Source organism: Rhinolophus sinicus, linkage group LG05 (genome assembly GCF_036562045.2).
Source record: "Rhinolophus sinicus isolate RSC01 linkage group LG05, ASM3656204v1, whole genome shotgun sequence".
NCBI lineage: Eukaryota > Metazoa > Chordata > Mammalia > Chiroptera > Rhinolophidae > Rhinolophus > Rhinolophus sinicus.
The window spans coordinates 84,097,742-84,119,084 of NC_133755.1; the positions used below are offsets into that span (position 1 = coordinate 84,097,742).

Sequence of the window (21,343 nt, forward strand, 5' to 3'; positions counted from 1 at the left end):
AGTGGGGCTGTGGAGGCCCAAACCCCTTTTTCCTAGTTTTTGAGTGGGCTCTGCCTGCCTCCTGCAAAGCACGCCCATGACCAGCTCTCAGGAAAATTGTCACATGGGACTACCTATCCAAGACTAGAAGCAGGGAACTCTTTGGAAGCTTATTTTAGGGGAAATAACATGGTGTCCCATAGTTAGGCCAGGCTGTGACAAACGGGAAAGGAGGGTGTGTGTCAGCACAAGCCCATGAGGATGAGGGAATGTTCAAAGGCAAGAGGGCAGCACTCTGAGGCGGCGAGGACCGGGGTGGGGAGCGGTTGGCTCCAGCATCATGCTGCATGGATTCTGGGGATCTGCGGACTGGCACAGCAACAAGGCCCACAGTAGGTACCCCGCACAGGTTGCCACTGCCCCCTCAGGCTTCATCACAGGGGTCCTGGAAGGCCTGGCACAGGCTTGCCCAGTTTTGTCCATCAGAATTCAGTATCCCAGGAGAGCAGGAAGGTGACTGCCTCACACGGTCCCACTTCTGTCACCCTCCTTTCACTGACAGCTCAGCTTCCCTCCTGCCCCAATCCAACCCGATCTCCTCTCAGATATGGACCTCGTCATGCCAGTTTCCAGGACTGAAAGGGAACATGTCAGGAGCTCAGAGGAAGGTGAGGCCTTAGCCCTCAAAGGCTGAGGGGACCATGGAACAAAGGGAGCATTTAATGTACACAATACATGCATCTGAAGAATATTGAACGGAAAACTTGCTTTAGAAGTTATGGGTAAAACTTTGTTATTTTTTTAGTAGGGACAAAACCTGGGCTCTGCTCCACTAAAAATTTAGATGGTCTCAAAAGTGACTTTCTAGCCATTTCTGGGCGTAGAAGACAGCCTGGGAAATGTAGTTGAGACCCTGACATTCAGAAATCCCAGGGTGTTACCTGGGAACAGCACTGGCCCTCAAGGATACTAGCCAAGCCCACCCACGACCTGCTCTGCCCTCCAGGCGGCCTCTCCAAATGTCTGGGAGGAGACGGCTGTCAGGGCCAACTCAGCACTGGCTTGAGATGCAAGTGCCTCCACATCTGGGGGACCATGAGAAGGAATCAATGTAAAACTAGGATTTGAGGGTGGAGCCACAGGAAGAAAAGTTATCCCACACAGCGGTCAGTGCTGTGGGAAACCACATTGGGCGGGAGAACGGCAACCTGCCACGAGGCAGGCATGCCTCTGAAAGGCCTTCCTTGTCTAAAATGATGGCAGCAAGATCTGGCCTGCTTACCTGCCATGTGCTCTCCTTCCCCGCCACTTTAGGTATCTGAAGCGAGAAGCCCTTAGTGGCCCAGCCAGTGTACAATTAACAGACTCCCATTCAGGCTCCCTCGTGTTCTTAGGGAACAAGGATCCACAAATTGCCCTCCAGTCAACTGTTAGCATGCCCCTGGGGAACACCAGTTCTGCAAAAGCTTCCAGAGGCCTTCCCTGCATGTAATCTGGCCCATACCTGTAAGGAAGCATGACCAAAGTCACCAGAACCCAACTCTACAGCAGAGACAGAGAAACACTCGGAGCAACCCAGCTGACCTACACTGGTATTCAAACCACATCAAATGGAAGCCCACGTCTCCAGGGCCAGCTCATTCCATTTGTACGTTTTGCCTGTTTACAGACCCTGGTATTGGGCAGAAGCAAACTGAGGGGAGCGCTTTTTCCAGAAAAGGCAGGCTCGGTGCTTCAACTGGCTCCATGTCTGCCCCTTCTGCTCTAACCGCATGAACAATACACCAAATGACGCCATAAATGACGCCGTAAACCTGCGAATGTCATCCGGTTAATGACGGGTTTGGGAGGAATATTTTCTGAAGCTGAGAGGCTTTTGAAGGGACGGTCTCCCTGGTAACAGGTCTATGGCCTAGCTGATACCCTGTGAACTGTAATCTCGGCCTGGCCTAATTCAGAAAATCACCCAACACCCCGCCCTGGGACTGAGCTACACCAGGCCCTGGCACCTCTTACCCACAGGCGGGGCTGCCCCCAGCCGTCGAGCGATGGCCCTCTCATACAAACACGAAGGACTGAGAGAGACTCTGCAGTAGTTTGTAAGCTCAGAAAAATAAGAGACTCCCCACAAAACTCCAAATCACCACCAATACATTTATTTGAGGGAGACAGGGTCAAATCTTCTCGGGCATTTTTAAACCGGGTAGGACTAGAGACACTGATCTGCCTAACCCTGGGTGTTCACAGCGGCACAGGGAACCAGGTCCTACACGCTGCGGCGTCGCCATTAAACCACTGAGCACGTGATGAGGGGAAGACATTCTGAGCAGTCACATGATTTCCCATTCAGAAGGTGCTGCCTTCGTATCAGAAAAGTAGTGTTGAGAAAAACAAAGGCAGAACCTAGCAACAGTTTCCCAGCACAGACGGGGACATGACGTGACGCGGCCTCGTGAAAGGGGATCACGCCCTATTTACAAGCAGGAGAGCGAGGCTCCCATGAGCTGCAGGATGAGAGCTGGGGCTGACTTGGGTGTGAGTGGAGGTGGGATCTGACACCATGAGCCTTTTCCCATCCAACCTGGGCCTCCACAAGCCATTCTCTGGCCCCCTGCACAAGGCAGATGCAGCAAACATGCGAAGTGAGGGGACTGTGCCCCAGGCCCGCCCACCTTCCCCAGGTCTGACAGGTGAGCCTCACCCCCACCCAACCCCCACTCTGGACACACATGGCAAACATGGGACACCGGAGCCCAGCTGTGCTGGGGCACGTCTAGGTGTTGCTGGGTTGGCGCTGTCTTACAAGTGCCCAAGATGACCAGGCCTCACCCACAGCGGCCAGGCTGAGAACACCGCGTGTTTTCCAGTGATCCCGGTTACTCCAGGGCGAAGCACGAGCCTGATGACACCCGGCGGAAAAGCAGGCTGGAGCCGCGGAAGAGCTGGCCCTGGGTTGGAAGGACCAGTCAGGTCAGCAAGAGGGGAGGCCATGCTGCCTATCCCGCCCCAGAGCCCGGCCGGCCTCGGGCGGCAGAGGACCCAGCAGCGCAGAGAAGCCGGGTCGGGGTGGCGGGCCGAGGCTCGCATGCCTGAAGGGCGAGGTCAGACTGCCTTGTGCTGAGTGGCTCACTTCACACCACAGGGCGTCCAATGCTGGGGGACTACTCGGAAGGCAACCCCCCAAGAGGAGGGCACTGCGGTCCAGGACTCCTCCAATGCCCACGGGACGTGATGCACTAGAACCGACCGGAGTCGCTGGGGAGAACCCCACACATCTCTCTATCTCCCCACATCCCTCCTACGTGTCCTATGAGCAACCTGAGGCCAGTCAGTGCACTGGCTCCTCCTCAGGCTTCTGTCCTGTTTTCCTTGAAGGCAAACCAAGGCCAAGAAAAGGCAAGGATCCGCCCTGGGCCAGATACCCGGATTCTTGGCCTCTGGGCCCAGGAGTTCCAGCTGGCAAGAGGGTGCCTGGGCACAGAAGACCGGTCCCTCGCCAGGCTCACCATGTGGCCCAGCTCACCCGCTGGCTGTCCTGGGGACTGGGACGTCCCACAGGAGGAGGGGTCGGCCTCCAGCACGCCAGCTGCCTGGCAGAAATCGGTCCCAACCCAATGACTGCATTTCCAGCCATGTTACTCCAGGTGTAAGTTCTTGGGCTTTGCCACCTCCCCATGGCTCCCTCACACGTGTTCTAAGAGTCTTTCAGAGTTGAAGAAAGAGACCCGTCTCATGGACATTTCGAAATCAACTCAGATCTAATTTATCTCAAATCCTTTCTAAAATGTTAATTTATATGCCTTAAATCAAGACATTCTCTTTATCCTCTCTAGCCACAGCACTGTATCCCATGACGACCCCTTATCTTCCCAAGCAATGAAGAATCCACAAAACCATTTCATCTGCTCTATATGGAGGGAGTAGGAAAACCCTCCTCCCTTGGGAGCTTGCTTACCTGCACACTCAGGTACTTCCAGCAGTGGATCCAGGATTTGAACACTGGAGAGTAAGGGGGGAGCCCGGCCTGTAGCCTGCACGGGAAGGAGTGCATGTTAGATCCAGAGAACATGGGAGACGATCAGCCAAGGAAAAGGATACCGCAAGAAGCGGTCACCACCCACATCCTGAACCTGTCATCCCAAAAGGGTGTGGTGAATCCCAGAGGAAACCAGGGTGCCTGGCAGGCTGAACCCACACACAGACTGCGGGGGGGTGGGGGGGGCAGAGCACTGGATGGGCTCAGCCGGGTCCCCGGAGCCTGGGCAGTGCCTGGTGGATGTGTGCACACTTACCCGCAGTTGTTCACAGCCATGAGATCACCGACCAGCAGAAAGGGGTAGGTCAGCATGCTCACTGCAATCTGAAAGCCAGGGAGACCTGAGTGTCAGGGACCCACCACCAGCCCTGACCTGGGCTCGGGGAGCAGGGACACACTGTGCCAACACCCTGTACTGAGGCCGGTAGGCCGGCCTCCGGCCACGACCAGAGCCGGCCTCCGAGGCCCCACCCAGGCCCACTGGGCAGTGGGAAGAGCAGCTGGCTTGACTTACCCCCATCACGAATTTGGTGTAGCTCCGGATGGCCAGGGCCTGGCTGAACTGCAGAGACAGAAATGAAGACGGGTTTGCCACAGGCACCTCAGGATGCAGACGTCAGATACGCAGGTGCTGGCTCTGTGCTGCCTGGTCTGTGATCCCCTCACCTGCCCTCCACACTGGCCTCACACACCCTCCACGCACACCACATGCCCTCTCAGGGCCTGCCAGCAGCTTCCATGGCCTTGTAGTCAGAACCAAGAGAAGAGCTGGGAGGCGCAAGTGGATAACCTCACTGAAGGGATTTCAGTGACCCAGCCAGGATGGGGAGAAGTGAAGACCACTGGCTGCGGCCTGTGTAACCCCATCGAGCTGGGAGCTCCAAGGGTTTGGCCTGAGCCTGCCTTAATCAGTGTCCAGGGCTTGGCACAGTCAGTGCTCAGTAAATGCTTACTGAATGAAAAGACAGACACCCACCCCAACTACCCAGGCACAGGATCCTAGTCCTGTAGCAAAAGGGGAGGGGAAACTCTGGGCTTACTGCTACCCTGTACCTCACCAAGCTCTCTCTCCCCCTTCAGACTCTAACTTCTGAAGTCTGCTTTGCCCAGGAAACAGCCCCTAAGTAGGAAGGGGGACTACCCATCCCTTAGTTTCCTGTGGCGTGGCCATCCCACCAGACGGGTGCCATGCAACCCTGAGTGGAGGTCTGCTCAGCCCTCTGAGTGGCAGCCTTTAAGCCACACACAGAAAAGCAGTTGGAAAACACTTTGAATGAAGCTGCTGACTGCTGCTGGTGCGACCTAAGTGCCGTAGCCCCTGGTCACACACCTGCCCACCTAGACTAGAGGAAACCCATCAGTTGTGGGACACCCCCCGCCCCAAGACACCCCAGCTGTCTCAGCCTTCCGGCAGCAGCTCTCCCATCCACGAGACCCCTGAGACAGGGCAGGGCCATGGCCACTGTAACTGCAGCTGGGAGCTGTCTCTACAGAGCCACTTGAATTTATTGACACTGGAAGGCCAGAGGACTCACCTACCCAAGTCAAATGGCCCAATAGCTTCCCTCTGAGCAGAGGCTCTCGGGGTACTCCTTGCCACAGACACATGCCCCCCCCACAGACACAGACACGTGTAGACGACGACCCCCAGGTGATTAGGCAGACAGGTCCCTAGCCCCTCACCTATCCTCATGGGGTGGGCAATTCCTGCTGTGAGAATATCTGGCTACCAGGAATTCCTTGCCCATCACTGCTCTCCAACTCTCATCTTGCTTCAGGTAGAACCAGTTAACTTATCGGGTCCCCAGACGTCCTTCAATAAGCGCCTTTTAGAAGGACCCATGCCTGACCCACTCTGCTGGGGTCTGTGTACCCCAGGCTGTGTAGGCCACCGCTGACAAAATAGTGGGGTGCTCCTGGACAGTACACGTCCTCCCTGATTTGAGAAACTTCAAGGGGGGCAGCAGCCCCAGCCTGGCACAGGCAAGGACCCAGTCCCAGCCCTGTCAATTCCTAGCTGAGTGCCTCTGGCGGGCCCTTCGATCTCTGGGTCTCGAGTTCTCTATCTGTAAAACAGGCTGATACGTATATCTGCCCTGCTCCCTGCACTGGGGTTCTGTCAGGATCGAATGTCATAATGTTCACAGAAGGGCTTTGAAAAGCAGAAAAACTCGGCAAAAGTTAAAGGGAGGTTGTTAGCTGGTCGGTCTATCTTCTGATGTCCTGCCCCCCAACTGGGTCACTAACTTAAACCATCCTCGGATAAGCAGGGGCCGATCTTATTTCTAAAGCTGCCCAGAGCCACTCATTCTATAAACTCCTCCAGGTTACCCATCTTGAATCTCATCTCTTGAGGCCATTGTTGCCAGAGGCAAAGCTTGGCCTGGGGACAATCAGATGCCCTCTCTAGCTCTCAGGGCCTGGTGCTCAGAATCCCAGATGCCTCCAGTCTGCCCCAGACCCTGGGCATCAGCAGTACACGGAAAGATGGACAAGTCCTTGTTCGAACCAACCTGGGAACCTGGATTCTGGTCGTTCCCCAGCCCCCCTGGGGTGTCACTCACGCTGTCATCCACCAGGTAGGCATTGATGAAATGGGCCAGCAGGTTACAGCCCCACAAGAAAACCACATCTCCCAGGAGGTGAGGGATTAAGCCGCTAAAAAACAAGGTGAGCAAAGATGAGCAGAGGAGGGAGGGGGGCATTTCCTGGGCGCTGCACACCCAGGAAGCAGGCAGGGATGTTCCAAGCTCCAAACATCAGCATGTCCACCACCACGGCAGGAAGGCAGCCTGCAGGGCCTGTGAGCCCACACCAGGAAGGCAGCTTCCTTTCTCCAGCGGGTGGATGGATGTTAGATGCCACACCTGCCGCCACAAATTAGTTTACGGTTTCACAAGTGGTTTTCAAACCCCAGAAGCTAGGCCTCAAGCTGTAAACGTTGTTAACTCTGGCATTTTCACTGTGCATTATGAAAGAGTGTCTACATGTTGGTAGGTTTCTCATGACCTCTTAATCAACTCTCAGAAAACACTTGGCTCAATGCATCTGTTGTCTTCAGCCCTGGAATGCTTCAATGCAGACATTCCATGCAAGGTTTTACAAGAGGGCTGTCTTTTAAAGTGATTACCTTTGCGATAAGCAGCTCTACAAATAGATAAGGAAGCTTCCCCTAGCGTACAGTGCTGAGGACAAGCCACGCTGAGATCAGTGAGTTCTTTGTGCTACTTGTGTTTTTTAAATGAGCTTATTGACTTGCTGCAATATGGAATGACTTAAAAAGATCTCCAGCAGAATGATTATCTCTTGGGGAGGGGGAGCAGAATTATGATTTTTGAATTTTTAAAAATCCTTTTTCAAAAAATTTGAGTTCAAGAGTATATGCAACCCGTCTATGTAACGAGGGATGTTAGTAAAATGAACCTTCATGAATGCAGTTTCTAATCCTGTTGCTTCCACCTCTGCTCAGATTGACTTTCCACACATACCCTAGATACCAATGTGACAACCAAAATGTCTCCAGATGCTACCAATGTCCGTAGGGGCAAAATCACCTCCTGGTGGGTGAGACACACACGCCTACATGTAGTCATTTCAGGGTTAAAACGAGGGCTCAGAAATGAAAACACCTAGCCAACTATGAAACCACACTGAGTTACTAGAGACTACAATGAGTTAATACTTAGTATATACTTTGTACATAACAGCATGTACGTCACTGCCGAGACCTTAAAAAGGCAAATGACACTTGTCAGGCCCAGCTTTGGGGTTCCATTTGCGGCTTTTTCTGTCTGGACACAGTCTTTCGGATATGAGTTTTCTTTGTAAGTAAAGTAAGGTGGATGTGAGACACCGAGGAGGGCGGAGGGTCTGTGGCCCTCGGGAGACCATGTGCCCCGCTGACGGCTGCCAGCAGGGCTAGGCTTTCTGACTTTTCAAGAGAAGGCAGAAATACGGATTGCTATGTGAAATTCCCTAAACGTTAAATGTGAAGAACTCACGTGTCAGAAATACTACGTCAAACAGAAACCATCAGCTGGAGTCAGCCTGTGAGCTGCCAGTGCTCGACCCTCATCCACGTCCCAGATTTCAGTCCCCTTCATTGTTTAGCAGTGAAACCCAGGACGAGAGAGTGCCCCGGCTCATGTCCAGCCCCGCGCCTACCCCCAGCCCTGGAGCAAACAGATGGAGCCCGAGGGGGTGGGGTCAGTCCAGTCAGCACTGGACGAACAGTACCATGTCTGTGGGAGCCGTGATCTGGCAAGGGCTGGTGGCTTTGTCCTGAGGAGCCGCACATGCTGTGGAAGTCAGCTACTCAGGCGGGCAGAGCTGGGGTTAGTCTGAGGCCAGCAGCTGCGGCCTGAGAGGTTGACAGTGAGCCTGTTAGTAGAGCCATGCCCTGTGGCTGGTTATGGGGGGTATAAACTCACGTACACGAAGAATCCCAGCAGCCCCTCCTCTTTGAAAATCTTCCCAATGGAGCTCAGCACACCGCTGTGAAGAAAGCGACACAGGGATAGAGGTCACCCAGTGACCTGGAGAAGCCTACCCCGCTCAGAGCCATCCAATCCCAGCTGGGATGGGCAAGGGAGATTCTGTTCCCAGGCAGAACCCAAGTGGAAAAGATTAGAGAGCTCCTGTTTGGGGGTGAGGGGGCGCTTACCCAGTTCGTGGAGACTGGGGAAACCCAGCCACGACTAGGGCAGAACCCTAGCAGTTCGCTACGGCTATTTTCTGTGGGTCTGGAATTTAGGAATGAACCATCCAGCCTGGGCTGCTGCAAAGGTGATGGGCCCTTCTCCTGCCTGGCCGTGGTGCTTATCTCTGGCTGAACAATCTTCGGACAGAAGCCTGAATGACCGACAGAGTGAGAGCAGGGGTGGTGAGTGGAGAGAACCACCTCCCCAAGGGCAGAGAAGGAACACGGCCCTGTAGCAGGAAGCCCTGGAATCAGACCGCCCAGACGCAGCCTGGGAAAAGGCACCTGGCCCTCCCCAGCAGGGAGCTTGGGGACGAGCCTGGTCACTGCAGCCTGTAAGAGACCAGAGGATGGGCTGTGGCATCTCAGGTGTGAAATGCAAGGGAGGTTCAAGAGCAAGCTCTGTGACCTGCAGCTAGCAGTGCCAAATGGCCTGTCGTGTGCGAGGCTCTGCAAAGCCTAGATGGCAGGGGTTGCCTACAAGAACAAGTTGGTGGGAGACAGAGCTCTGGCTTGTGCTGGTCCTGGGGCACCCAGCCCTGCCAGGCCTCTACCTTTCTTCTCAGAACAGTGGCTCAGCCATTCCTGGTCCCATCTATCAATCTCACATCTCAGTCTGGGGGAATGGGCCAATTTCCCTGAGGGAACCAAAATGAGGCACCATGACAGGCGCGCTTCCTGGGGCAACGGCCCTATAGGACAGCTGCAGAAAACAACCGAACCCAGGAAATGAGAGAGAGGATAGGTAACACAGGTGCCTCCTCCTGTCACACGCCTCCAGGACTGAGAGCCTCAGAGGAGCAGGGAGAGCATAAATGCCACAGAGCAGGGCTGTGTCAGCACACCTATGCCCACAGCCCTAAGGACACAGAGACGCTGGGTAAGTGTTTGGTGAACAACTGCAAGGATGAGCTCCAAGCCACAGCATAGCGACAGGAGGAAACGAGCTGTAAGCTGGGTTCTAGGAAAGCTGGAGAAATCGTTAGGGCATAACCTCGGGTCTAGGAGGGAATCCCGGCTCAGTCCTAAGTAGCAGAAGCAGCTCTGGTACAGAATCGGCTCCTAATCCACGCCGACTCCAAGCCCACTCACGCCCTCTGGCAGAGCTTCCAGGCTCATCCAGAGCAACCTAGACCAAGGGTGCACAAGAGAATATGCCCCTGGATACGGACTACGGGAGCCACTGCCACGTTCCTCAGAAGCCAGCACATGAGAATTAGGGCAGAGAAGCAGCACGACTGTGAGTGGGGACCGGGCCCCTCCTGCCAATCCCGAGGAGAATGACCCACCTGTACTTGGCCTCCCGTCCCACAAACTGGACCATGCAGCGCATTGAGATGACTGAGGGGAAAAGAAACACACACAAGTGACATGACACAAACACACCAAGCCCATGACATCCCAGCTGTGGGGTGCCCGCTGCAGTGGCCACTGCATAACATGGCCTGTGTCAGAGTGCGGGGGGACACACCCCCATGACCACAGCATCCCGTTTCTTCTGCCTGGGAGAGCCCCAGCTGCCTCTGGACAGGACTCCCAGCCAACCTCTCCTCAGCAGGGTTCCAACGGAACACCCCTCCCCACTGCCACCGCCCAGGAATTCTACCGCTGCCCAGCTACAGTCCATGAGGGGTCATCCCACGGCTGAGCTGCAATCTGCAGTGGGGCAGCTCACCATGCAGGGGGTGGGCCAGCATGCGGGACACGCACTGCATCATCATCTCATAGGAGGTCTGCAAGAGAGCAGAGGGGGGCTCAGTGCGGCCTGCCGCTGGGAGTGGCACTCCTGGGGAGCTAGGAGCTTTCATGAGGGAGAACCCAGGATCCCGCAGCCCCCACGTGGGGCCAGTCTACCTCGATGGCCCCACTTGTCAACCACCCCTAATTCCTTCCACCCAGGACTGCCAGGTCCCTGCCAGGTCCCTGGTGGCTCAAGGCTTTCTGGGATCCCCTGCAGTATTCGGAATGGGGATCCTTCCACATTCCACCCCCCATGCAAGCGTGAGGAGCCAACTCTGAGACTCAGTGACCTGCCTACCTCCGGAGTGAGACATCATCTGTCTCCCTCTAAGGGCCTCTCCCCCTGCAATTCTAACACCCACCTCTTTCACCACTTTCCTCAGAGAAGTCTTCATGTCATCCTTGTTGCAAACCTGCTCGACCTCATCTGGAGGGAAAACCTGAAATACAAAGGACAGCTATGCCTCTTAAATGTAACTCATGGGGCAGAGACAGCAGGAACCAGTTCCCACTATTTTCTCTGTCCATTAGCTGGGCCTGCCCCTGGAGACCCCCAGGGCTGGAGTTCGGGGAAAAAAGTCCCTGCCTGGTGTCACAGCTGTGGGAAAGTGGGGGGACTGCGGGGCAGAAGCCCTCCCACGAGAGTAGACACCGCACTGGACCACCAGGGTTTGGAGCCTGGCTATAATGCTGGGGTGGAGGCCCAACCAGTCGGGAAACAGAGAAGCTGGATGGTGCACATGGCTGCCTCTGGGGGGGCAGGGAGCTCAGGGGAACCTCGGGCAACTGCTCCTGGCTTCGCCCCGGGCTCACCTTCTTCATGCTGCCCCGGGTCACGGTGGAGAGGGCGTTGGACATGAGTCGGGGGCTTAGACCTCGGAACAGCCCTATCTTCCCATCCACTTGCACGATGTACTTGGCTGGAAGCAAGCAGAGGCGGCAGTGTCACACCCAGCCCAGACACCCACGCCTGGGTCCTATTCACACCCAGACCAGATGCAGCCTGTCCCTCAGTCATGGAAGGGAGCACCCAGCCAGGACCCCAGGAGTAATCAGGTCCCACCCCCAACAGCTTCTCTAGCCTCTCTTCCTTTGGGTAAAAACCTTCAAAACGTATTTTTCACAAACCGGTTCACATATTTTCTTTTTTCAGCTTTGAAAAATCGACTTGGCAAACTGAGCTAAAGTTTTCCAACTCAGCAACTTAAATGCTGCAACCCAGAAACCAATCCTGTCGCTTATAAAGAAATGTCTTTCTCAGGGGAAAGGAAACAGGCAGAGCGTACCCACAGGCAATGATGAAGTTTGCAACCTAAGGGAGGAAAAAAGGGAAAGGAAGGGCTCCCAGAAGAAAGGCTCAAGAACGTCCCGAGTATGCCATGGAGGGGCCGTCCCCACCTTGTCACTGTGCTTTGCCCAGGACCCCATCTGGCACTCGTGGGCATTTATTAGTCAAGGTGTGTGTGTAGGGGGAGGGCACAAGTGGAGAAGTAACTGAAACAGAGGCACCAATGAACTATTCTACAGAAAAACTTAGGCAGTCAAGGAAGCTAGACCCTACCTGTGAGTCAGTGTTTTTCATTAGGGTCTATAAAAGGATCACTTTTTTAAATGTCTTGTTGTTTTAATATCAGATTTTAAACTATGTTCAAAAAGGTGGTGTATTTTTGTAAAGCTGTGTACTTGGAAGCTAGCAGAATGTTCTCTCAGAGGTGCTCCCCTTTCAGGCCCACGACCTTAGCTCTCCAGCACCGCACAGTGGCAGGAAGCAGCACACTAGGCCTTTCTCTCCGAGACATGTCTGCCAGCCCAGCGATTTCATGTCACTGCTAGCAGGGGTTTTCACAGGGCCTCACAGTACCTGTCACCTGTATTCGTGGCTTCCTGAGATGGGGTAGGGCTGGGAAGAGAGCGGAGCGACGTGGCAAGGTGCCCTGCTTCACAGAGCGAACAGGTAGAAGGAATGTGGCGGGAGGGGAGCGCCAGCCAGCAGAGAGCTGGGCAGGAAAAAGCCTGAGTGATCTGGGCGAGACACTCACCTCTTTCTACCCGATTTGCCCACCAGTAAGAAGGAGTAAGGACCCCTACTTCTCCCCATCTCAGAGATGAACTATGAACAAGTGAGAGCAGAGAAAGGCATGCAGAAATGCCGACAGAGGCCTTTCCGGGTCCAAAGGGGCTCCCTTATTCCAGGGGTTCTCGACAGTCTCTGGAAAACTCTCCAGGAAGTTCTCTCCATTACACCAAAGGACACCACGGCAGCTGCGGCGGTTTTCACCAAGACACGGGCGGAGTAGATGCTGCCCAGAGTCCACGAGACACCCAGACAGCCAAGGCCCCTCCTGGCAGGAGAGCCAGGATGGAGTCGGAAATACCCAGTGGGCATCTGCTTACAGCGTTTATATAAACGGGGTGGAGGGAGCACCTCAGAACGCAGCTCATCTTTGCAAGGGGCAGTAACGTGAAAGTCAAGGGCCCTCTACCTGAGTCCTTTAGGGAATGGCCGTGCGACGTGAATAGAGCCAGTCTGGCTCCTAACCTGAGTCCCTCACATGGCTGGAAGCATGTGTAGCCGTAAACAGACCCAGTGTTCACTTTCTATACCGGTCTCACTGTACTTTGGTGGGGGAACCTTCCTAATTCCCCCTCCCCCACACTGACAATCTTTAAATAAAAACAAATATGAACACATTTCCCCACAAAATGACATGTTCTGCCTATACTTAACAACATAGTAGCAAAACTCAAAAAGACACATGGTATCAGATCCTGCCAACAGTGCATGAAGTAGAAAAATGGTGACAAGAGGCGAAGTCCGACTTTATTCAGCAGAAAGACTTTCAGAGAACCTTCTGGACTGACCAAACAGATACGAGCAGAGGTGAAAGAAGCATGAGGGGATCAGCCTGGCTGTGAATATGGAGACCAAGGGCACATTTAAAGAAGTCCCCATCACGCTCATCCTGGGAGGGTGGGGACTGGAAGAGGAAAGCGATGGTGGACCTGAAAGGCCTCGCGCAGCTGGCACCTACAGGCCAGGGAATGGGCAGCAGAGGCAGCCAGGCGGGCTTCGCTGGCATCAGCAGGCTGCATGGTGGTGGGCTTCCTAGTGGGGCCCTCCCGACAGGCAGAGCTGCTGGGGCGGAGGTGGGGGATGAAGGGTCAGGCCTGGAGACGCCACTGTGCAGACGTGTAATGCGGGACCAGGACAGAAAGCAGCCCGAGCTCACGTAGCTGGTCAGGGCACACTGGCGTGAAGCCGTGACTCATCACGCATGCAGCTCTATACCCACTGGTGGAGGTGCCAGAGGGAGTCAGCACCGTGCCGGGGAGCACAAGGGAAAGAGGACAAAGAAAGAAGGAAAAGAGCTGGAGAAGACGGAAAGCGAGAAAGATAGTAACAGAGCCAGACTGCTGGGAAGGCAGAAGGCACGTATACCAACCCCATTCCAGACAAACCTGGAGCAGCAGGGGTGACAGGGCCCAGTGTCCTGGACTGGCCCCTCCCTCGCACATCTGTCTGCCCCTCCTGCTGCCTGGGCTGATGGCAGCGGCTGTGGGAAGAGGAACTGCACCACAGCTGTATCGTTTACTTGCTCCCACCCTGACACCTGCTGCCTCTGGCCACACTCTTCGATCCCCTCCTCCATGCCAGCTCTGCTCTGGGTGCCATGCTGCCCAGTGTCCCCCAGGGCCAGCAAGGCCTGCTCCCCGTTTGATGCTTCTTTTCTGCCAGTGTGGTCTCGCCTGCCTTGGAAACACACTCACCGTAGGTGAAGAAGCTCGGCAGATAGAGGACCTTCCTGCCCAGGACATTGGTCCCAATGGTGGGGGGCATCGGCTCATGACCCACCTTCGGAATCAACAAATACAGAAGGAAGGTCAGATTCCACTGCGGATTCAGTCCTAGAGCTTCTCCTATTTCCCGGGCCTCTAACTTCTCCCACAGACTCTAATCTAATGCCGCTCCGGTTGCTCCATCGAAACATACCAGAAATTTCATCAGTGTCTATAACTATCAGCATCACGGAATCTCCCGATGAACAGCACGGTCAGTCCCAGATACCACCCTCCCACAAGCCAAGGCACCTCCGTCCCGACAGGCTCACCTTCAATCCCAGGTATCACCAGGGCAAAATCCATTTTTATATGCTTTGAACCCCCTGCTCATCTCAGAATAAATCTGTGAATTCTCATCTCTGGGTGAGAAACTTCAGTCCAGTCTCAGTCCCAATGTGGCAACACCGAAAACACAGCACACCCAAACCTCAGCCCCAAACTTCAGACAGCTCAGCTCCAAGTAACCTATGCCAAAGTTCACCCCACAACTCAAATTTCTTACCACACCCACTGAAGACGCCAACAGATCTGTTCCTCACTCCCAGGCAAACTGTGACTTTGAATCCCAGTTGGTCCTCAAACAACTAATTCCTCAACTGTGTTCTGATCTCGAGCACCCATATCCCTGTGACAGAATGTCCCCTCATTTCTGTGGGGCTGTCTCATTCTTGCTGTGGAAATGCTGGTTATATAAGGGACCTGTTAAACTCATGGATGGGTGAAGGACCAAACCACCTATACCCTTGTGAGGAGGTGGGGTCTCTCCTGATGGGTGAGGCCATTTGTTATGCTGCCTCATAAATGAGGAGACTCTCTCTGCTGCCGGGCAGGAGGCAAGGTGTCTAGGAGACTAGCGCCTAAGCGTGGTGTGAGAAGGCCCCTTCCTTGGCCGGATGCTGGGACAGCAGCCCTGTCCCTCAAAGCAGGCCAGCCGAGCTAATGAACCAGAGCAGCAACTCTTTGAATGTGGAAAGGAGCAAAAACGGCAGGGCTGGGCAGCTCTGCCTTAAAAACTGGACTACGTATGCTTCTAGTGCTTTTCTGGCTCAATTCCCTTTCTTGTTTGTCTTAGTCAGTCAAGTGTTTTTGAAAGTTCAGGCTGGGCCGGCCCGATGGCTCAGGTGGTTGGAGCACCGTGCTCCTAACACCGAGGTCACCGGCTTGGTTCGATTCCCACATGGGCCAGTGAGCTGCACCTACAGCTAAGATTGTGAACAACGGCTCTCCCTGGAGCTGGACTGGAGCTGGGCTGCTGTGAGCAGCCAGAGGTTGGCGTGAGCTGCCCATAAGCTGCCGTGGGCTGCCAAGTGTTGCCGCAGGCTACCGTGTGCCGCGGCCGGCAGCCACTGTGAGTGGCCGGCAGCTGGCGAGAGCTGCCATGAGCTGCTGTGACTGGTGACTGACTGCCTAGGGGGGGTGGGGGGTCAGGGCAAGGCTCATACTACCAGCATGGGCCAGGGAGCTGTGTCCTACACAAGTAGACTGAGGAACAACGGCTTGAAACGGAATGTGGGGGGGAGCCAGAAGGGGGCGGGAAAGAAAGCTCAGGCTGTCCTTTGTGGATGTGATTCTCTGAGCTACATGACAGATCACTGATTATAAATTAAGAACCCACCTCTGGATGGGGACCTTCTTTAAAGAAAAATTCTGGCCCAGAGGATGAAAAGGATGAGCCAGCTGACCCAAGCAGTTAGCCCTCCCCTTCTACACCTTTCCCCTTCTGGATTAAAAGCTCGAAGGTTCTAAGTTTTTATTTTTATTTTGTTCTCTTATACAGGCAACATTCCTTTTATACCCTCAACTCCAAGTCTGGGCTACTGCTCTTTTGCTTTTGCTGTGTTACCCAGTCTAGTCACTACAATTTGGGAGTCCCATCAATTCCAATTTCATCCTTAAATCTGCTGTGTCCTTTCACCCCATGTCCCCCTAGTTCTGCAATCTGTTGAGTCTACATTTTAAACTTCCACCGGGTTATCCAAGGCACAATGGTCAGACTTTACCCCTATTCCCCTCACCCTCAAGTTCTCATTAGGTATTTATGCCTAAGTCATACCCACCTAATTTCACCCCCAATTAACCCAGTCCTAACCACAGCCAAAGCTGTGGCTCTATATCAAATATTGGCAAAGCCAGTATATCACCCTCAAATCTCCCTGAACTGCATTTTTATTTACCTAATCTAGACACCCCCAGATCTACCACTCCAATCCTGCTACCCGTCCCGAACAGGGGTTGGCCTTTTTGCAAAATGTTACCCTGATTCCCAAGCTATACCATTAAGATTTCACGCTAAAATATGGTACACTCAGCACCCGCTGGGTTCAAATCGGATAGGCCACCTGTCACCCCAACTGAGTTCACCCATCCGTACCCCGCCATCCAGGTCTTCTCATCCTTTAGCCTCCCTTCATTCCCCAATTCCCATTCTCCCTCATTCCCAACTCTTTTTGTCCAATTCCCTCTTCAAATCACCCTTATTTCAAATTTCTTCTCAAATGTGTACATCAAATCTACTACGGTCCAAATGATGAAGCCACCCCCCACTTATTTCACATGGAGCCTCCCATTCCTGTCTGTACTCCAGCATCCCCCACTCCACAGACCTTCCTATCTGCCACCCTAAAATGCCAGCCCTCACCAATCTCACTCTATCAGCCGAAAAACTCAGCTCCCAGTATCCTTACTTCGCATGTCAGGTACCATTGGTTCTAAAGCCCCAATTTCTGTAATTTCTATTGTTGTAAATACAATCCTAATTCTGTAAGTAAAGCAGCCCTCACTCCCAAATTACAACCAAATGACAGTCTTGACCTTCCTCCCATCAGCCATTTCCAAATCTCAGTAACAATTAGAGTCTAGTCAGGCACCCTGATTTCCCTGACTAAATCTCCTTATTCCTTGTCATACCCCCAAACCTCCTACCCCATTCCTCAGACCTGAGATTTCAATTACTCCTATTGAAGTCTCTCTTATGACAATTGTATGTTACACTGTCAGTACAATTACAAAGACAGTATATCTGACACCTATCCACCTCAACTCAAAAATCAAACCTCAAATTTTGGTTGGGTCTCCATCTCAATTTTTACCCCCCACTACCCACACTCCTTAACAGGAAAATTCTAGGCTAAATCTTCAGTCATTAGTCCAGGCCTGAACCACTTCCATCTAAACAGTACCCATCTCCTTCACCAGCAACTAATCCTGCCAAATACACTCCCTCCACCTCACTTCCTTCCAATTCAATCTCTCCCTTTCTCAAGCAGCCTGCTTCATCCGTGAGGAATTGTTGGGCACCACCAAATACACCAAGTGCACCTGCATGAGAAGATTCCAGAGACATCTGTACCTTGGTCTGTTTCTGCCGGCTGCTACCTATCCCGTTTCCTAATGTCCCAACTACCCTTTCTGCTCAATTCCAATACTTCCAAACCCCTTCAGCCCATCCCCCAGATAGAAGGGCTGTGATCCCCATCTCCGACCCCAACCATGACGTCCATTTTCCAAATACGTCATCTCTTTCTCCCCAAAAGCTTCCTCCTCACTCCCATCTCCAGAAAATCGCCACCATTCCCTTCCCCCATTGCGTCGCCCTGTTCCCTCCCCCCCAAACGCGTCACCCCGTCCCCTCCTCCACCAAGTCTGCCATCGCCATCAGATCCAGAGCCCCATCTCCTGCAAACCCATAGCTTTCCCCTGCTAAATCCTCTGCCTTCGCCCTCTTCCACTACATGCCGTAACCATTAAATCCATTGTCCCCGTCCCCTCCTCCCAGAGTCTGATGCCCTTTCTCCTTTCCTAAATTTTTGGCTCTGGCTTCCCGTTCTTTGTCTAACAAACCGCTTTAAATCCATCCCGATCAAATCCCTATCAAATCCCGACCTCTACCCTAAGAATGTGCTCATCTTCTAAATACTTTGCCTTGGACCCCAGTCCTCCTCCCCACCCATTCGCTCAAACTTCCCGCCCCTCCCCCCAACTCTATTGCTTTACTCACCCCAAAATGATGCCCCTTCCTTCCTATTCGAAGTTCATCGCCTCCATTTCTTCATCCCCCAAACCCGTCTCTCTATACCATCGCCCTCCCCCTTGCACTCCCCAAATCCTTCCACCCTCTCCCAAATCTGTCGCTCCGACCTCTTCGCCCCCTTTTCTGCACCCCCAAACCTGTGTTCCCTGCATCCCCAAGCCCCTCATCGCTTTCCTCCTCTCCCACAACTTCGGCCCGCCAAACCCTCGGTTCCGCCTCTCTCCCCAAATCCGTCGCCACAGACTCCCCCGCCCCAATTCTAACCAGATCGAGGCCTGTCACCTTCACGCGAGCCCCCGCCTCCCTACGGCGCCCCCGACCCCCCACCTGGATGAGTAGCTTCACGTAGAGCAGCGGATGGCTGAGCGCTGTCACGCCCGCGCCCAGCGCCACGAAAAGAGCTTCGGTGGTCGGGGCGTTGTCCGCGGAGCCAAAGCCCCCCGACGCGCCGTCCATCCTGCGGGCCGAGGGCTGCGCCGCAGGCCGAGGGTGGCGCGGGTGTGCACGGTGAGCGGGAGGCGGATCGCGAGCCCGGGCCTCGACCCCCGCCGCCGCTCCGCCGCGAGCTCCGGCTCCCGCTCCGGCTCCCGCCATCCCCGCGGCACCGCCGCGAGCCCAAGGCGCCACTTCCGGGTCCGAGGCCCCCATGGCGCCGGGCAGCGAGGTCACTCCCCGTCACGTGACGCGCAGCGACCCGCCTCTCGCAGGCGTCAGGGGCCGGGCCGGGCCGCCCCACTCCGGGCCGCGGGGGAGCCCTGGGGGTGGCGCCGCAGATGGTACACACCGGATGTGGTCCCGGGCCGCGTGGAGACCTGGCGCCGCGCTGGGCTGGTGGCCGCGGGTCGGTGGTCGCGCACGGCCCCCGTCCAGCGCTAGGGGCGTGTGTAGGCCTCCGCAAGCCCGGGCGTCCCCCCCGGAGCCCCAGAGAGCGGCGGGGGCGGGGCTCAGCGGCTGTGGAAGCCAGACACCCCCAATATGGTGTGCGGCGCTTCTAAGCCCCCTCCCGGCTTCGGCAGTTTTCTCCGCAGTTCTGTGCCCGCCCCTTTGCGGCCCGGAGCCCAGGCTGGGCGGCCCGCGAGGCCGACCCCTCCGCTGTCTCCAGCCTTGTTTTCCCCTTTGCCTTCCCCACCAGATGGAATCCGGTCGCCCCTCAGTGATGTGGTCTCCCTCCTTTGCGCTTGAGGCCTCGCGAAACTACCTTAGAGCCAACGGTTAGAAAATGGGTTTTGCCCTAAAGTGCTTGGCGTATCTCTCTGACTAGATCGAGGGGGCTGTCATCAGCCTTTCAAAGTGAGCACACGCAGGCATTGTGCTTGCCAGACACCGGTAGTCTGATCTTTAGTTGATACAAATGATTAATACTAACTGGCCCTTACATCGCACTTTGTGCCAGACACGTTCTAAAGTGCGCATGTTAACTCCAGTATAATCCTCGCAACCAGCCAGGGAGGAAGATACAGCAGGTCCTCTAATAACGTTTTATTCAACTTCATTTCCTTTTGTTACAATGTTGAGATGCAAAGGAACTTATCCCCGTTTATATTGATTAGCTTATGGTAAAATCAGTCTTATTAGAGGATTCACATTTAGTCGCAGAACCTACCCCCTACCGCTGAGGACTTACTGTATTTATCGCAGCAGGTGTTCTGTTCCGGTTTGTAAAAGTGCCCATCCCCTCAACAACACTTAGAACGCACCCTGCTACTTGTGAAGGTGCTCAGTAAAAGTTCCCGTTTAAATGGAAAGGAATGGAGTAACCTAGACTCTGCAGGAACACAGCAATGGGGGACCTGGTCCCTTTGCCTGTACTAGTCATGTGTTCATTGTGAGAAAGTTCTTTAGGACAGACGTCTGCCATCTGGCTATTTAGTCCAGATTTCCTGCAGTCTGCCCTTCCCAGCTCCCTTCCTGCCTTGCTCCCTAAAAAGCTGCCTTCCCTCTTGCCACTCCTGACAAATAGTCTATACACCTTCCACATCCAAATCCTGCCAGTCCACCTCCCTCCCTGCCTTTCTCCCCCACACTGGCCTCCCTAACCCAGATTTTTTCTGGTCTGAATCACTGAAAAGCCTCCTGGCCCTTTCAAGTTACTGTTCTCTTTCAAAAACACCTTTCATTCAAACTTACCTCCCGCCCCAGGAGTACGTTAAAGGACTTCCTTTTGCCTGGATTCTGATTTAACTTTCTCAACAGGGAACTTAAAGTCAAGTTCATGCATAGCCTCATCTAACATTACAGCTGCCATACTAATTCTCCACCCAGAAGTGGATTTCTCGCTTGGGAGGTGGGATTACCTCACCTTCCTTCTGAAACTGCCTCACACAAACCTTTTCTTCCTCCTCTGGTCTTTTCCTCCCCATTTTTCTCCAGCTGTTTGTTTTTCCTTCTGACCTTGACTGCATGTCCACTGTTAGGCCTTTTACTCTGCCTTACATGGTCACCTAACTTTTTTGTGTATATTTGGTCCTTTCAGATAGTGGTTCCATGTAAGGCAACTATGTCTTACATTATTTTGTATCTTCCACAGCATCAAAAATATGGGGATATACCTGCAGTAAATGTTCAGTAAATTGTTTTTAAGTGATTGAATAATTTCCCTAAGCAAAGAAATTAAAGTAAAAATGGGTCAGCTAAAGCAGTTAGACTCCTAGGAAACCAAACAGAAACAAGTGTAAAACTGCTCTATGGCTGTATTTCCACAGCCCAGGACTCCTAGAGACACCAAGAGGAAGGAAAAAACAAAAAACCCTCACAATAAAAAAATTAAAAATCACTCAAAATCACATTCCATCATGAGAGTGAATGGACAAAATAGAAGGAGTCATACATAGTCCTGGGAACTTCACATAATAGAGCAATCTGAAAGAAACTTTAAGGGGGAAAATGTAGTTTTCAAATGAAGGCAAAGATAAAGAATAGAAAGTACTAGAAAAAAGAAAAGGACATTGTGAAAAAAGAACAGATATATTAAAAAAGGGATCAAACAGATCATCCAGAAATGAAAGTATGCTCACTGAAA

At 53.7% G+C, this 21,343-nt stretch overlaps 1 protein-coding gene across 2 annotated transcripts; it reads right to left on the reverse strand.

Moving 5' to 3' along the window:
- Positions 1-2,113: 2,113 nt before the first annotated feature.
- On the reverse strand, positions 2,114-19,552 carry MTCH1 (mitochondrial carrier 1). 2 transcript variants are annotated; one of them, XM_019738747.2, is made up of 12 exons: positions 18,652-19,552; positions 14,223-14,307; positions 11,268-11,374; positions 10,817-10,894; positions 10,390-10,447; positions 10,004-10,055; positions 8,450-8,509; positions 6,529-6,673; positions 4,530-4,577; positions 4,272-4,339; positions 3,935-4,010; positions 2,114-2,927 (listed from the first exon to the last, which is right to left on the reverse strand). In XM_019738747.2, the coding sequence occupies exons 1-12, from the start codon at positions 18,970-18,972 to the stop codon at positions 2,856-2,858; spliced, it is 1,170 nt and encodes a 389-aa protein (XP_019594306.1). In that variant the 5' UTR covers positions 18,973-19,552; the 3' UTR covers positions 2,114-2,855. The 2 variants fall into 2 exon arrangements, with proteins under 2 accessions (XP_019594306.1, XP_019594307.1); XM_019738748.2 differs by having other exon boundaries at positions 6,580-6,673; positions 18,652-19,009.
- Positions 19,553-21,343: the final 1,791 nt, after the last annotated feature.

What these genes read in the sequence shown, in the direction of transcription:
- MTCH1 (XM_019738747.2), bottom strand. Translation starts at nt 18,972, where the DNA reads ATGGGGGCCTCGGACCCGGAAGTGGCGCCTTGGGCTCGCGGCGGTGCC. An exon ending in CCCGGGGCAGCATGAAGAAG is followed by an intron (nt 10,895 to 11,267) that starts GTGAGCCCGGGG and finishes TTTGTATTTCAG; the next exon opens with GTTTTCCCTCCAGATGAGGT. An exon ending in GGGCTGCTGGGATTCTTCGT is followed by an intron (nt 6,674 to 8,449) that starts GTACGTGAGTTT and finishes CTTGTTTTTTAG; the next exon opens with CGGCTTAATCCCTCACCTCC.